Here is a 17,784-nt window from a genome sequence, read left to right as displayed (position 1 = left end):
AAATATGATCTAGTATGGTTTATGGTCCAAGCAAGAACTCACCCCACAGAAAGTATCCAATCTGAAAACTGTGGTAACGAAGTCCTATTGCCTGTAAAACGAGTGTATGTGCATGTGTGTTAGTTAGTAGTGAGACGGACTAGTCAATTCCCACTTCACATGATATCTTACAAACAAGCAATTTTATTTATACACAGGGAAGTTAGACAGAAATATGGTAAAATATATTGTTCAACTTACAATCATAAACTGTGACACGCTTATATTCCTAGGAATAAACGATTTATCCCCTTTAAACATCTTTACCATGTTTCCTAAAATAAATTAACGGAAAACAAACTTTACAAAACAAACAGAAATCCAACATTAAAATACATAGTTCTACTAAAGTGTTGTTACTGATAGGTCTTAAACCTTGGGTACGCTGTAAAAATAGTAACAATTTAAAATGGTTTACCTCATTTATCAGACCAATTTTTTATTGGTTAGAAAACTATAAACTTGGTCAGGGACGCCGGAAGATCGATAATTGGATGGGCATATATTCATATATCCAAGTTCTGAAGTTCACAGACCGTAAAAGCAATCGATTTCAAAAGAAACTAATAATGCAGAACTCGTATATATGAAGATATGCCACACCCCCCCCCCCGATTTATTGATGTTCCGGCGTGCCTGAACTTGGTTAAAACTTTGAGTTATCAACTGCCCGTATATTCCCATACTCTATAGCTATACATACTTATGATTTTCCATGAAACGAACGAGGGAGAGCGCACAGACCGCAGTTGTCAGGATTACACCAGCTAAAAGTGATCCTAAATGGAAAAATAATTTAAATAAAACATAAATATAAGAAACCAACGGATTCAGAGGCAAAATCAAAATATAGAAAATCAGCCTTTAATTTCTTGCAACACATCAAATTTTCATATCGACAAATGCATTTCTTTTCCTCATCATTAAATATTAAATGACCGATTGCAGAAGTGACGCTAGACTTGGAAAAGTGGAGGTTATGATAATGACTTAAGATTTCGTAAAACGTAGATTCAGTGGCAAACATTTAGTTAATGGTAAATTTACAGTGGTAAATGATCGACTTTCTTACTTTCCGCATCATTAAGATCTAGAATATAATTATGACATGGAATGACGTTTGAAAAATAGGTGGATAGCACAAATCATGGCCTTAATATGTCTCAATATCACCTTATTCTTAAAACTTTGCATGGTGAATTTTTCACTCTTTAAATCATCAATTTGTAGTAACAGAACGTGTATTATTGTAATTATGCAGAGCGCTAATTTGGTCTAGTGACCTGGGCCATTAATTTTAATTAATTGACTGCATGGCTTTTTAACCGTTTTAACAAAACTAACCTAAATATCCACTGACCAACCAAGGAGGAAATATCGATTTTCCAGGATTATTCAGTTTTTCATATAACAAATATATCAAACCGATGGCGAGCTTGAAGAAAAATAACAACAAAATGATTATTACTTTAGATTTACGCTAGATAAATCGAATTTCCAGGAATCTCAGGAACTAATCTTTTGAATAGAATAAGTTTCAAATGCCAATCGCTTAACTGATTGAACTCCTAATATTAAACACGTTTATTAATAAACACTTGTCGCGGACCCTCTCATGGAAACAGAAAAACGCGACAAGCACTTATGCGCCAGCTCCGCGGTCAAACGTTGTTTACTCTCTGATACTTGGTCACTCATTTTTCATAGCTCGTTCTTGCCAGTCTCGTGATTTTCTCTGTCGTTGAAGCGAAAATGCGCGTTATACCATCATGGATGTATACCAAAAATGCATGCTATACACAAATAGACCTTTTGCATTATAGACTACTTCTTGATCTATGCAAGGAAATGCAATCAAATCACAGCTGAAAAGAGCGTACTGAAATTAGCAGAAATGCAAATTTGGTTGCGAAATGTTGTAAAATGCGGAAAATATAGCCTTGCAAAGTTTGCAAATTTGTATACTTTTTACCACAAACGGAAATTGTTACCACATTCAGGGCAATAAAATTTTTTAAGACCTTGGGCATCATAAATGGCTACTTTTTTCCATTAATCCAGTAATTTCCAAATAAACTCAGTAGTTAGTTCTAAATATATACTGTTCAATATTAGTTTATAGAAGAATTTATAAATGATCGAATTGTTAAATAAACAATGAAATTAGCGAAATGAAAACATTAATTGAAAAGTACATAAAATTAATTGTAATATAAAAATAAAACAAAATTTATAGTGAATTTCTTGATGTTAATATTCTTTCTAAATACTATTGTAGAAATTATTGTAAAAACTAGAGTCTAAGGATAGTGCAAAGTTTCCATTCTCTGTAAGCGTTTTGACTTCTGGGCCTTCCGCCAGTAAAAAATATAAAGCCAAAATAAAAATAAAGTTTCAAATAAACTTTGCACTAAAAATGTTATTTAAGATAATAAAGAACTCACGCTATAGAGACTTATGCCACAGATCATCATCACAGAAAGAGTTTCAGTTGAAAACTTAAAATCTAAAATTGTTGAACGAAAAATCGACAAAGTTAATGGACGACGCCAAAAGACTCAAGACTGGTATACGAATTTCAATACAGACGGCGAAAGATCGTTAAGTGGGGGCTAATGTTCATATATTAAAGCCTCTTCCGGACGAGCAAGTTTCATTTGTTCGTGTGCACGTGCCAACTATTTTACTTTGACAGTTTCGTTTGCAGCCAGCGATGTAATCGTACAGCGGACAACGTGAGCGCACCATTGCAAAATTCTATAGTCCGCTGGCGAACCTGCTGTCGAAGTTTGCTGGCGAAGTTTTCTTTGTTGTCTCATACAGACGAGCAAAATTTGTACTTGATTTTGAACAAGGGTACTTGTCATAGAAAAAATTGTGAAAGTTAGGCGTACAGACGAACAATTAAAACTTGTTACATGAAAGCTTGTCATAGAAAACTTGCTCGTCTCTTAAAGGCTAGTTTCCACCCAGGAAAAATCTCCTTTGGATCGGAACGGACAAGAAAATTTCCTTTGTCGACGAGTTCTCAAGGCGGCGTTTATACAAAGGAAACCGATCCAAAGGAGAATTTTCCTGACAGGAAACTAGCCTTAAGAGGATTAACGTTCAGCATCATTAGTTCAGTTTGAAATTGATTGTTTTTGATCTGACAAGAATATATGAATATTGACCTTCCTGCATGCCCTCCCACTTAACGGCCGCCTGTATTCTCGTGCCCCAGGTGATCTGAAATGGCGGGAAAGGACTGATGTCGGTTGAAGCAGCCTAATATGTCTTAAAATATACTTTATTTTATTTTCAGATTAATTTTAGAACTATAGTTCTTATAACTGAACACAATCACAAAATTTCGACGAGATTCATAGAATAAAAAAAGATATAATCCATTAAATACTACAGAATCGATCTCTACTTTGTCAACCCTTCTGAGCACTGATTGTCCGTAAAATACGAGCGCGAAAGGATATGCTACACATTCACCAAATGTTCCTAAACCAATGCCTCAACCAAATATATATTGATCAAACTCACCTTTTTGGGGATTGTAAAATTTTCTCAGGTAAAACTCAACTCTTCCATATTCCCGAGGTCTACAAAATGAGGCACAGTACTTTACTTCGATTACAATTGCAATACACCTTTTCGATAATTACGTTTATGGGCCTGGAAACCTCGCCCGCCCACATGTACAACGCTTTCAATTTCGAACACCAAAATGCATTTTCTACGATAGCATGCAGCAAAAGGGGTGATACAAATGCAGTTTTAAGTCGTATGAAAATATACCCTGTCAATATACCAGCACAAAATAAATATAATCAGAATTATAACCATAGACAGCGCAATAGCGAATGGTTTCTTTGAAAGAAAATCGACTAAAAATATTAAAAATTAAAACAAATCCATCATTATTTTGATGATATTGACACAGTTTTTTGATGAAATTGACACAGTAATCTATTTACTTGCCAATATACAAAACTGAGTATTGCTGCCTAAAACGGGCGATGTGCGTCTCTTACAATGTGCAGGCAAAGTCGGTATAACATATTGTATTATACTGCACACTCGATTTTCTAACGTATTTTTTAAGCACACGATCATACTTTGGTTTAAAAATGTTCTTCACGTGTTCCATCAACCAGGGTCTGACCAACTTCACCTGAGGGGAAGTTCTTTTATTCTAAATGAACATGAATTCAAAGTATTTTTGAGTGAAATTCGTTCCGTATTCGTAGTTTACTATAATAAGCTTCATTTAATAAAACGTTAAAGTTAAATAAAGATCGCGTGGCAACGTCCAGTGCAAATCATGCGAAAAACAATTACAAAAAATGTTCTACAATTCATTTTAAAAACGAACATTACGTCATGACGTTTATTATTTATCATGCTATGACGTCACTCGAGGAACATAAAAATTTCATCGCTGGGTGCTAATCATAGACATTGCATGGATATTTGAAATAAGTAATAAGTACTGTTCTATTTACAACAAATTTCATGCTTCAACAATTGAAGGAAATCTCCTTATAAAATAACATGCATATAACGCGTGTTCTGATTGGTTGAAGCCCGTGTTTGGATCAGGCCATCCAAACACGGAATCCATTAAGTAATTGTTAATTCCAAATGAAAACCACAAGGAAGGGAGGGACCTGTGTTAATAGGATATATCATGCATTCTTTTCAAAAGTTTTTGTGTCTCTCTTTTGTCATAGCTATCCTCCTATGAGGACAGACATATGCAAATAAGTTGTGGATCCCCTAGGCGTCGCCAGTATCGATAAGTGTGGTGGAAATAAAAGCCATCAATTTGAAAATAAATTAAAAATGTGGAACAAAAAGGTATGAGTTTGTCCCCCCTCACATATCAAGCTGACGGCGCCACTGTGTCAAGCGGCAATACTTACGTCGCCAGGAAAAAACTGCTCTCCTCTGATTCCATAGTTTTTGATTTCCCAATAAAGTACGAATATGAACTTGGCCATAATAAACACATAACATATTATTATAGGCATCTCGGTCAACACGAGAGCTTTAGTTAGGAACGAAGAATTGTTCTAAAAATTGGTACACGAAAACACTCTTAATCGGTAGAATAATTGCTAGACTTATAGATTAGCTTGTAATTTCCCAGGCGAGGAAACGAATAGAAAATTGGGCACATTTATGTATGGATTTTGCGATAGAAGAAATTCGAAAAGATTGTGATGCAGGCTCCACCAAGATTAAAAATAACTTTGTTGTAAGCGCAGCCTGCTACTGAGATATTGGTAAAAATATAAATGGATCGAGCAGTGGCACTAGAATCATTTGTTGTAAACCCCTCCCCCCCCAAGAAATCCTTAGGTTCGTATCAGGAGTTGGAATATAATGAGACAATCGAGCATCAAATGAACTTACTTTACATTTCTGGAAAGTGCTTGTCAAATATAGGCAGAAACTGTAAAATGAAATGCAAACCATTTTAATAAAGTGCAACATGCTGACAACCACGTTTTGAAGCAAAAATATAACATTTTTCATCCATGCAGTCCCGTAATCAACAACTATATTAATCCGTCGAGCGTTTTTACCATGCAGTAAGATATTTGTCAAATAATCCTGGGGCCGGTCCACCGGATTGTGGTTTTCTCGATCGCTCCAAAAATCGTACGGTATAACCTGTCTTAGACTCAATATTCCTAAACTTGAGGAATCTCTCTCACAATTGTAAGCTCAAAATGTCTAGTTTTATCACTTTTGGGGCATTTTTACAACGTTAATAAAATCACTATTCGATGGATAGAGCTATCCAACTTTCGTACAACCGGCCCCTGACGTGTTAGCGATGAAAACAATAGGCGGACGATAAGAATCGTGTACGTAAGAATGGAGAGAGGTGGGAGAACATCGCCACCATGAATCATTAAGTTTACTTACAATATCGCACAATAAGGAAGGCCCATCATTGCTCCAATAATTTTGTGATACGTCGTCAGGCAAGCAAAAAACGGGTAATAAAGGAAAGCACATTCAATTGCAATGCCGACGACGAAAAACACTATAAAGAAAATCAGTTTCACAAAGGCATAGTATGATATTTACTACACAAAATGTTTTGCACGTTTTTGTATTTTTATTACCTCTTTCCCAAGCGTTTTTGCCTTGGAGCCCTAGTGATGCAACTAGAACGATGATTGATCCAGTAGCAGCTCCAAACACAAACATGCTGGCAAGACGATGATGATCAATACCGAGGAAATCTATAGGGCTAAATACGGTGGAATATATTACACAGCTATTAAACTCCGTCTATACCCAGTAAAAGAGCAATAAAGCACTCAATAGGAAGGCTTTTTAAATAAGAGAGGATTTCACTTCATTATTTTAAACCTAGTTTCCATTTATGATTTTTGGCACTTCCGTTGAGGCAGGTAAATTCTAGGGGTTTAAAGGGTCTTATTAAAGCAAGTCATTCTCGCCCATTAGAAATATTCTATGAGTAAATTTGTTCTTATTTCTGCATACTAATCGGTCATTGTTGACTAGACACACAAAAGAATATTCCATCATATCAGCCACCTTGACATGTTAACTAAAAGGACACCAGGGGCCGGTTGTATAAAAAGGTAGTTAACTTTTTACGATAGTTAGTGGCAAAATTGGTCAATCAGAATAATGTATTTTCTAGTTAACTACGATTTAACTACTTAAAATGTTGTTAAAGAGTTTTATACAACCGGCCCCTGGGCTACACTCAACGTGCAAGTCTTTCTTGGTCTATTCGACCAAACGTAGTTGCACAAAAAAACCCAGATTAATTCACAAAACTCACACAACAAGCCCAGGTCGACCTCCCCAAACGTGTTTCTTAAAACTCTTTCTTCGTCGCAGAGATGCCAAAATCGTCAGAATAATTGCCAGGAAGAGATTGTAGTTTTCTCATTATCGGTTTTAGACCAAGGGACAACATACCCTTCGTCTCTTGTAACAGCGCTAGCTTGTACTCACTGTGCTCAGACGGGCTTATTTGCCATCTAACGCTCAGCGGGGATTCAAACAAAAAAATTCATGAGTTTCACAATTACTTGCTCCAGGGCCGCCGAAAGGTTGCTTTCTTCTTGACAAAAATATTGGTAGGCTGGATTTCCACTTTCAGAGAAATAGTAAATCGTTCGCTAGCAAAATATTTGCATATTTTCTTTGAATTGAGAACAGTCAAGTTGAACTAACTTATTTCAGGTGTTAAAATCTAATTAAAATATGCAAGAATTTCGCTGCTAACAAGTGGAAATCCAACCGTACTGTCGTCATGCTACGTGCACGAAATATTTTCTCTTTAAATCCAGTCCCTATTAACCGTTTAGTTTCCTAATTGCAAATCACGAAATCCGTAACGTAACGATTATTACCAAAATTTGCCTCCATGTCGTCACGTCGAGAGGAAATTCGCCTTAAAATTCTCCAACTAAAATAAGGTACTAATACTTTAAACTTACTGCAGGAAGCAAAAGCAGATGAGGATAATATCTGGTATCAACATTACACGCAACACTGGAAAAAGATGAAAAACGTATCAGCACGTACTTTCCCTAATAAACCTTTCCCCTAATAAATCTTTCCTCTTAAGGCTAGTTTCCACTCAGGAAGAATCTCCCTTGGATCGGAACGGACAGGAAAATTTCCTTTGTCGGTGAGTTCTCGGGTGGCGTTTATAAAAAGGAAACTTTCCTGTCCTATCTGATCCAAAGGAGAATTTTCCTGAGTGGAAACTATCCTTAATAGACCTTTCCCCAAATAGACCTTTTCCCATTTAGCTTTCAAGCGCGCAATGCGTGACGGTAGCTGATTACCAAGCAACTTTCAATTGCGATATCGCTCTGTTTTGAAGCGATTTTGTTTGTAAGAAAACCTTGCCGATTCTTTAAATCGCTCCGGAACATTGCGAAATCACAACTCAAATTGACTTGGATAATTAACTACCGTCACGCGTTGCGCGCTTGAAAGATAAAAGAGGAAAGGTCTATTGCCTTAAAAAAGTTGATCAATTTTGTGAAACCATACCCAGCCAGTTACATTTACAGGTAGTTTAGACAAGTATAACATGAGAAATGCGTTTTTGGTTTTAAAAATTCCCACTTTATTCAGAAGAGAAACAATAAACCTAATCTCAATGACGCGTCATTCAAACTTTTTCTATACAATTAATGGCAAATCAATGCAGTTTGAAAAAATAGCGAACAATGTTGGTACAAAAACTGTTGGTAACAATTCTGGTAAACGCCAGGTTCAGAGATTTTAGCGGTGTATAAATTAAATATGGCTCACCTGGTTGACGTTTCCTGGGATGATGTTCTTGTATAGTTAGCCATTGCTTGTTAGGTAATGAAAACTTTGAAAGAGATATTGAAATTATCACTTGATGGAAATCGTGCAATTTACCCCAAGCTTGTGGACTGTAGTGAGTTAGAAATTCATCATTTTGATGTTTATTTTATTGTAAATATTGTGTTGTACACATAAAAAACACGCCAACAAAGCTATGATCTATGGAACAGTCAGCGAGTATTAAAGATGCAAATAAGCAAAAAAATTTAAATGCATAACTAGTAAAACGGCAGAACTTAGTTAAAAAATCTTGTAGAAAGCGTACAGTATAACCAGGGCGATAATCTTCGAGGAGGAGTGCATATATTTATCTATTCGTTCTGCAAGGGGGGATTTCTGGTACAGGGCTAAAGCTGAGCTGTTGCAACGTTTCCTGCATGTTTGGTCCTAAAATAATCGTACGTTTCTATCCTGATTGAATGCATTAAGAGTTGCCAACTTAATAATTATGGAACCAAGTGAAAGGACAATAGATCGCACCCAAAACACGACAGAGATCAATTTTAGACAGGTAAAGTTTGGTCGCTAAGTGTTTTAGGATGTGGAAAATGTGACTGATGAAATTCACTATCTTTTTCTATTATTTTTGTATTTGTATTCCGTACGGGGCCTGTCTGATCAGAGTCTGATTGGTCAAATTCTTATAGCATTACATTATGGATGAATAAGAACAATCAATAAGAATTAAGACAGAATACTGGAGTGGCGATTCAGAACGGTCAAGAATTAAATTCATGTATTCAGAATTTACTGAACATGCATCCTCGTTCCGAGGTTTTTCCTGTCTGATAATCAGACAGCTTCGGACTGCGTGGCACACGCAGTACGCAAAAAACCTGGGTACGAGGATGCATGTCTTTAGATTAAGTTCAGGATTAGGGTTAAATTTAGGATTAGGATTAACCCTTATGAGTCATAAATCTTGTATCCAATCTTAAACCGTAATCCAATCTTAATCACCTAGACCAATTTAAACCAGGAATGACAAAATCTTCTTAATCCACCACTGTGTTTACATCTGTATTATTAATGCGTGTGAATGCGCAATTCAACCACAATACAACAGCGTTATACCATTATCTCTCAAGTATTCTAATAATTTTCACCTGAATAACCAAATAAGTGTTTCATTCGTTGAAGTAAACACTTGAAAATTCGACACATGCAATTTTTCGAACTGCTTAGCGGAAATACACACTTCACAATTCACATGCAATCGAAAAAATTGTTTTGAATACTTCGCACGTCATTCGAGCCGAGGGTTCATTTCAATAAAATTTCACGGGTGAAACGTTCTGAATAATATTATTTTGGGTCTTTGTTCAAAAAGTCGCGCAATGTTTGTTGCGGTAATGCCAGTTACTACGCGTTTCCCTAAAACATATTGGTCGGAACTCGGAACTCGAAATGCCCCCCCTCCCCACTGTGGGCCTACTTCGCCAGTTCAAAAAAGTGGCCACTGGACGTCAATTAAGCCCGCCAGACACGAGAGCTATCACCTGAGCTAACGACCTCGCTAGGCAGTTTATAGTTCAGCCCGAAACTCATCCGCACACGAGAGAAACTTGCCTTTCGAGTGAATTCCTCATAAAAACTATCCACACACGAGAGAAACTTCTTGATAAGTCAGATAATAGTCCCGCGGGGTCTTTTCTTCGGCTAATAGCTCTCGTGTTGGGGGGTTTTAAAAAACGCCGTACATCTAAAGGTAAGGCCATGTTACACGCTGCAATTTTCTTGCAACTTGCAATGCTATTCTACTTTAAGATATGTAAATTAGTGAAGAGGCTTCAAAATGTAAGTGCAAGAAACGTACATTGAGTGTAATAAACGTAAAAGTTTCGTAGTTGCCAAATTTATATCTCTCAAAAGTAGAATTGCATTGCAAGTCGCCAGAAAAATTGCACTGTGTAACAGGGCCTTATTTACTAGACTTACTGACTACATTATTATACCAATTAGTTCAGCCTCTTACATGACCAAGTGGCCTAGCCAGCCTGACGATATTGCGCCAAGGTTGAATATAAAAGATTTTTCTAGAAAAAAAACTTTTTTCTTTTATTAATAAAAGAAGATTTTTGCTAATAAAAGAAGATTTTTGCTAATAAAAAAGATTTTTGCTAATAAAAGAAGATTTTTGCTAGTAAAAGATTTTTGCTAAGAAAAGAAGACTTTTGCTAATAAAAGAAGATTTTTGCTAATAAAGGAAGATTTTGCTAATAAAAGAAGATTTTTGCTAATAAAGGAAGATTTTGCAAATAAAAGAAGATTTTCGCCAATAAAAGAAGATTTTTGCTAATAAAAGAAGATTTTTGCTAATAAAAGAAGATTTTTGCTAATAAAGGAAGATTTTGCTAATAAAAGAAGATTTTTGCTAATAAAGGAAGATTTTGCAAATAAAAGAAGATTTTCGCCAATAAAAGAAGATTTTTGCTAATAAAAGAAGATTTTTGCTAATAAAAGAAGATTTTACTAATAAAAGAAGATTTTTAGATTGTTTCAAAAGTCAAAAATTCGAAATGGCAAATACAATGTGATCATTGTGATGTCATATATTTAAAATAACATTGATCAGTTTTAGCACTTTTATGCTTTTATGTAATCATTTATCAATCCTTCTCTTGAATCTTGAGCCGACTGGCCTTGATGACTGTGATGGTATAATTATGTTATCACTTTATTTTATCATTTTTAAAATATTAATATTTGTTTTTAACTTCTTGATTTTCAAAGTAATAATGTAAATATCAAAAATAATAAAAGAAAATCAAAGGCAAAAACAAAATCTTCTAAAATAAAAGAAGAAATAATAAAAGACGATTTGCCAACCCTGTTTATTGTCCTGCTATGTAAATTTCGAGTTATTATAATAATTCATTTCTTTAGAAATTTATCGTTTTCAAAGTTAATGAACACCAAAATATTAGCATAGCGGGACAAATCGGCAGGCTGGCTACGCTAGTGCATGACTAGATTTATGCCTTTATGCATGTAAACTACCCAGCAGATTGATTTATATGTTGTTATTAACAGAGATTATGCATGAAATGACTTTACTAACGGTTCAATGGGTTTACAAACGATTCAATGCGTTTGGGACAGGAAATTAATCTCATTATATTATAATCTTACAGATATTGCTCGACAGTCGCTAAATATAGACGCCTAATTAAAGCGGGCATATTCACATTATACATGTTTATACAAAACAATCGCTTTCAAAAAACGTTCAAGGGCAAGGCGAATATATATAAACATGTAATGGACTACGTGTCTAGCGACGGCTTTATTTGCATGTGATTCGTTTTACTGCATGAAACGACCAATGAGTAATAATAAGATCGTCAGATAAGTTATATTTGATTACTTGGATTGCAAGAACAACAGGTATAATGCATACTTGTAGTCATAATACGGGTGGGATCTTAAACATGTTTATGATTATATCAAGTGCGACCAACAGCTAAATGCACATGTTAACTTAATTACTTATAGACTTGCTCTAAATGACTAAATCTTTCTTTTATTTCCAAACACATGTAAACAGCAGAGTAATAAAAGAATGCCAACCTGCATTTGTGTGAGATACTTATATATTTCTAGAAAATGGACAAATCTTCTATATACTTACCGATAGCCACAATATCATGGAAAAGTGGTGAAATTCGTAATACACAAAGTGTCAAAGTTCTTCTTCTGGAATAACGTTTCCCGCCAGATAATGGGTATCGGATTCAAATGATCAGATTTCGATGACACAATTCTACCCTGTCTTGTCTTGCCTAATTCCTGCCCCGCGCGTGTGCATGCGTTCGTCGTGGTTTGTATAATAAAATGTAAATAAATTATGTAATATAAATAGGTAATATTAATTAATGTCACCCCAGTGTGTCGCGGTCGGCGTTAAGGCTGTTTTCCACTAGGCGGAATTTTCCGCGCGGAGCGGAAAATTACGCTCGAAAAGTTTCGAGAGGAAAGGCTTTTCAATTTCCACAAGTATCCGCTGCGAGCGAAAAAGTTGGAAAATTAATAAAACGCGCGAAAATCAAATCTCAAATTCAACATGTCGAGTGTAAAACAAAAACAACTGCAAAGATTAATAATTTTAGTTGTGCTTCGTAGGCGACTAGAAAGACAAAATGAAAATACAAGAAGCGGTTTTGGATGCGGAAGATTTATCAAGAACGCATTTTAAAAGGAGAATTCCACCTGTTAATCAAAGAAATGGTCCTTTTTGACACGAGTACTTTTTTTCGTTGTTTCAGAATGGTACCAGAAACTTTTGAAAAACTTCTTTCTTGGGTTTCTCCTTACATACAGAAAAAAAGCAACAAAAAATGCGTGAGCCCATTTCACCCAGTGAAAGATTAGCAGTTACTTTGAGGTACCTAGTACGGAGATGAACAAACCAGTATAGCAGCTAGTTATCGCATAAGCCCTTCGACCGTAGGAAGGATTATTGGTGAAACGTGTCAAGTTCTTTGGCATGTTTTGATCGAAAACGGCTACTTAAGTGCACCAAAAACTAAAGAACAATGGAAGAAAATTGCTAGAGAATTTGAGAGTAAATGGAACTTTCCACATGCACTTGGTGCCATCGATGGGAAACACGTAGTAATGCAGGCACCTGCTCGTTCTGGATCTGATTATTTTAATTATAAGAAGACACATAGTATTGTGCTTTTAGCAGTCTGTAATGCAGACTACGAATTTACTCTCGTGGACATTGGTGATGCAGGTAGACAGAGTGACGGTAGTGTGTACGCTAATAGCTATCTTGGCCATGCCATAGATAATAATCTATTGAATCTCCCTGGGTCTGAAAAGCTATTCCAACCTGACAAAACAAAAACCTACCCTTATGTATTTGTCGCGGACGATGCTTTTGGACTCAAGACTTTCATGATGAAACCTTACCCAGGACAGAACTTAACCCTTGCAGAAAGGGTGTTCAATTATAGACTATCAAGGGCACGGCGAATTATTGAGAATTGTTTTGGGGTTGCAACATCACGTTTCCGAGTGTTTCGAAAACCAATCATTGCAAACGTGGAGAAGGTGATAAATATTACCAAAGCAGTTGTTGTTTTGCACAACTTTTTAATGGCAACAAGATCTCCAGAGGATACCCACAGTTACTGCCCACTTAGCTACACAGATCATGAATCAGCAGCTGGTCAGCAAACTGGGGAATGGAGAAGGGAAGGAAACATTGAAGGAATGGTCCCTATTCCGCAAATTGGTTCAAACAACTATTCTAAATCAGCCAAAAGTACTCGTGATGACTTCAAGGAATATTTCAATTCACAACAGGGTGCTGTCAGCTGGCAAATGGAAATGGTTACGCGAACCTTACATTCACTTGACAATTAAAATACTGTTTAATTCACATCTTATAAAAGAAACTCTCAGTAAATGAATCATACTGTACAACTTTAACTTTAAAATTTTGAGTGTCTATTGTTTTTAGAGAAAGTCACTCTATTTTGATGAAATTAGTCACAGTTCATCATTAAACTCTATATCAAACAAAAGTTGATTTATTTTTATTTTGGCAAGCCTATTTTGTCTTGCAGGCATCTTTTTAAGTATTGGTACAAGGCTTTTGCAAAATAATAAATCTTCATCTTGATCAGTAACAGTGGGTTCTTGCATATCCTTCAATGTCTTCACCAACATTGTATCTACTGCAAATGCCATTTCTGCTCTTGACTTACTTCGCTTTGCAGGTGTATTTGCAATAATTTCAGTCTCTGCTTTACTTTTTCCTGGAGCAGAGGCTGGAATACTCTTTGATGATGTTGGAGTTGAGGTCTCGGGGCAGAGCACTGACTGGGTTACAAAACTAGTAAGTGCAGAAGAATTATTGACTGCTAAAGATGAATCTTCAACATCAATCACTGGTGTCAAATTGCTTTCTGTAGGTTTGTTACAGACTTTGCCATGCAGAAATCTCAACTGATCAAAATACTTGCATGTGGGCAACTTTGATGCAGCTGCCCCTGATTTTGTAGCCTTGGATCTCCTATCAAGGCATTTCTTCAAGTTATCTTTCAAATATTTCAACTGTGTCTTTAAAAATTCCACTGTAAATACAATGAAATACTTTTAAAGTGCATGCAAATCATATTAACAAATGAAAATAAAGAGATAACATGGCAGCATGTAGACTTTACAATAATTTTTCTTAAGAAATATATTCTAGCAGCATTATTATAAATCTATATTCACTATCTTGCATGCTTATTATGGTAAATTCTTCACCTTTAAATCCTACACTATTAAATTAATGAATGTGGGAAATGGGTGGGATTTGATGTAGACTAGCATTTCTACTTTAAGGCCATGTAAATCTTTCTCTAAAAGCTCCTTATCATCATTTTTTGACAAACTATTGCACTGCATATCACATAATATAACAGGTTAATTTGAAAAATCATAACTGTGAATAGTTATATTATTAAAACTGTTCATTAAAGAATTCCTACCATCTTTGTTAAATATGTTGGAGAGAATTTTCCATGCATTTTGTTTTGCATTTCTGTCTTTGTAAGAAGATAAAGATGTATTCCACAAACATCCAAGTTTCCGAATTTCTTCAATAAATAACTCAACCTCAAAATCTATTGACATTCCCCTCTCCTCTTCTCCTGCCTCTATGTTGGTTAAAGGAGCTTCACTTGAGTCTATTGCTGGATTAGCTATGAGTTTTTTTCAAAAAATGAAATATTAATATTTATAAAAATAAAAATGTTTTTTACAATAAAGAAATTTGAACTAGGATAATTTATGATGTATGATCTATGAATGACGAAACTTTGTGTAATCTAAGTTTACTTGGCTGTATAAAATTTTGAAAAAAATATAAAAAATATATAAATGTGTTCATTTGATTTGCTATAAAAAATTTCAGTTAAAATACTACTATACATTGAAGAATTTTATAGTACTTCAAATCGAAATCAATTGAAATCAGTGGTATTATAATGGGAAAATTACCGCAAAAAACACCCTTGAAAAATATCAAGGGATATATGATAATATTAAATAAAAAAAGTTGGTGTAAATTGTATAATTATTATTCACCTTGCTCTGTTGCACTATTTGAAATATTTTGAGAAATGTTTCCCACTTGCTTTTCCTGTCGTTGCTGTTGTATGTGACCAAACAGTTCAGTAACTGACCCTTCATCCATTGCAATAAGTTGCTGTTGTTCCTCGGACCTTGCAAGAAGCTCTTTTAAGGAATTTATGCTAGAAATATATCTTTCACGGCTTTCTTCACTCATATTCCTGTCGGCCATGTTGCTCATTGGACGGGCGGAAAGCGGAAAAAGTCGTATTGAGGCTGTTTTCCACTAGGCGGAATTTTCCGCGCGGAGCGGAAAATTACGCTCAAAAACTATTTTGAGCATGCGCAATATCTATTTAATATTTGCGTTTGGCGCAATGGCGTTTTCGCTTGGAAGTTCAATCCAATACGACTTTTTCCGCTTTCCGCCCGTCCAATGAGCAACATGGCCGACAGGAATATGAGTGAAGAAAGCCGTGAAAGATATATTTCTAGCATAAATTCCTTAAAAGAGCTTCTTGCAAGGTCCGAGGAACAACAGCAACTTATTGCAATGGATGAAGGGTCAGTTACTGAACTGTTTGGTCACATACAACAGCAACGACAGGAAAAGCAAGTGGGAAACATTTCTCAAAATATTTCAAATAGTGCAACAGAGCAAGGTGAATAATAATTATACAATTTACACCAACTTTTTTTATTTAATATTATCATATATCCCTTGATATTCTTCAAGGGTGTTTTTTGCGGTAATTTTCCCATTATAATACCACTGATTTCAATTGATTTCGATTTGAAGTACTATAAAATTCTTCAATGTATAGTAGTATTTTAACTGAAATTTTTTATAGCAAATCAAATGAACACATTTATATATTTTTTATATTTTTTTCAAAATTTTATACAGCCAAGTAAACTTAGATTACACAAAGTTTCGTCATTCATAGATCATACATCATAAATTATCCTAGTTTAGTTTTTTTCAAATTTCTTTATTGTAAAAAAAAATTTATTTTTATAAATATTAATATTTCATTTTTTGAAAAAATCTCATAGCTAATCCAGCAATAGAATCAAGTGAAGCTCCTTTAAACAACATAGAGGCAGGAGAAGAGGAGAGGGGAATGTCAGTAGATTTTGAGGTTGAGTTATTTATTGAAGAAATTCGGAAACTTGGATGTTTGTGGAATACATCTTTATCTTCTTACAAAGACAGAAATGCAAAACAAAATGCATGGAAAATTCTCTCCAACATATTTAACAAAGATGGTAGGAATTCTTTAATGAACAGTTTTAATAATATATAACTATTCACAGTTATGATTTTTCAAATTAACCTGTTATATTATGTGATATGCAGTGCAATAGTTTGTCAAAAAATGATGATAAGGAGCTTTTAGAGAAAGATTTACATGGCCTTAAAGTAGAAATGCTAGTCTACATCAAATCCCACCCATTTCCCACATTCATTAATTTAATAGTGTAGGATTTAAAGGTGAAGAATTTACCATAATAAGCATGCAAGATAGTGAATATAGATTTATAATAATGCTGCTAGAATATATTTTCTTAAGAAAAATTATTGTAAAGTCTACATGCTGCCATGTTATCTCTTTATTTTCATTTGTTAATATGATTTGCATGCACTTTAAAAGTATTTCATTGTATTTACAGTGGAATTTTTAAAGACACAGTTGAAATATTTGAAAGATAACTTGAAGAAATGCCTTGATAGGAGATCCAAGGCTACAAAATCAGGGGCAGCTGCATCAAAGTTGCCCACATGCAAGTATTTTGATCAGTTGAGATTTCTGCATGGCAAAGTCTGTAACAAACCTACAGAAAGCAATTTGACACCAGTGATTGATGTTGAAGATTCATCTTTAGCAGTCAATAATTCTTCTGCACTTACTAGTTTTGTAACCCAGTCAGTGCTCTGCCCCGAGACCTCAACTCCAACATCATCAAAGAGTATTCCAGCCTCTGCTCCAGGAAAAAGTAAAGCAGAGACTGAAATTATTGCAAATACACCTGCAAAGCGAAGTAAGTCAAGAGCAGAAATGGCATTTGCAGTAGATACAATGTTGGTGAAGACATTGAAGGATATGCAAGAACCCACTGTTACTGATCAAGATGAAGATTTATTATTTTGCAAAAGCCTTGTACCAATACTTAAAAAGATGCCTGCAAGACAAAATAGGCTTGCCAAAATAAAAATAAATCAACTTTTGTTTGATATAGAGTTTAATGATGAACTGTGACTAATTTCATCAAAATAGAGTGACTTTCTCTAAAAAC

The 17,784-nt window shown here is 35.0% G+C and overlaps 3 protein-coding genes across 3 annotated transcripts; 1 reads left to right on the top strand and 2 right to left on the bottom strand.

Moving 5' to 3' along the window:
* Nucleotides 1–292: 292 nt before the first annotated feature.
* Nucleotides 293–12,227, bottom strand: LOC114520660 (stimulated by retinoic acid gene 6 protein-like). Its single transcript, XM_028540981.1, has 16 exons — nt 12,047–12,227; nt 10,354–10,463; nt 8,356–8,419; nt 7,527–7,581; nt 6,863–6,948; nt 6,171–6,298; nt 5,968–6,088; nt 5,449–5,488; nt 4,956–5,105; nt 4,149–4,225; nt 3,574–3,632; nt 2,484–2,545; nt 1,384–1,474; nt 1,112–1,129; nt 743–818; nt 293–314 (listed from the first exon to the last, which is right to left on the bottom strand). The coding sequence occupies exons 3-16, from the start codon at nt 8,397–8,399 to the stop codon at nt 293–295; spliced, it is 1,029 nt and encodes a 342-aa protein (XP_028396782.1). The 5' UTR covers nt 8,400–8,419; nt 10,354–10,463; nt 12,047–12,227.
* Nucleotides 12,228–13,275: 1,048 nt separating this feature from the next.
* LOC114520599 lies at nt 13,276–15,723 on the bottom strand. The gene is made up of 3 exons (XM_028540904.1): nt 15,502–15,723; nt 14,904–15,116; nt 13,276–14,501 (listed from the first exon to the last, which is right to left on the bottom strand). The coding sequence occupies exons 1-3, from the start codon at nt 15,716–15,718 to the stop codon at nt 13,915–13,917; spliced, it is 1,017 nt and encodes a 338-aa protein (XP_028396705.1). The 5' UTR covers nt 15,719–15,723; the 3' UTR covers nt 13,276–13,914.
* Nucleotides 15,724–15,931: 208 nt separating this feature from the next.
* LOC114520659 lies at nt 15,932–17,765 on the top strand. The gene is made up of 3 exons (XM_028540980.1): nt 15,932–16,148; nt 16,543–16,755; nt 17,161–17,765. The coding sequence occupies exons 1-3, from the start codon at nt 15,932–15,934 to the stop codon at nt 17,745–17,747; spliced, it is 1,017 nt and encodes a 338-aa protein (XP_028396781.1). The 3' UTR covers nt 17,748–17,765.
* The last annotated feature ends 19 nt before the right edge of the window (nt 17,766–17,784 follow it).

The sequence above is a fragment of the Dendronephthya gigantea genome, unplaced genomic scaffold, assembly GCF_004324835.1.
Source record: "Dendronephthya gigantea isolate DGI-Jeju-01 unplaced genomic scaffold, DenGig_1.0 000016F, whole genome shotgun sequence".
Lineage (NCBI taxonomy): Eukaryota > Metazoa > Cnidaria > Anthozoa > Malacalcyonacea > Nephtheidae > Dendronephthya > Dendronephthya gigantea.
The sequence above is the reverse complement of the archived record's forward strand: the minus strand, read 5'-3'. Positions and strand labels throughout refer to the sequence as shown.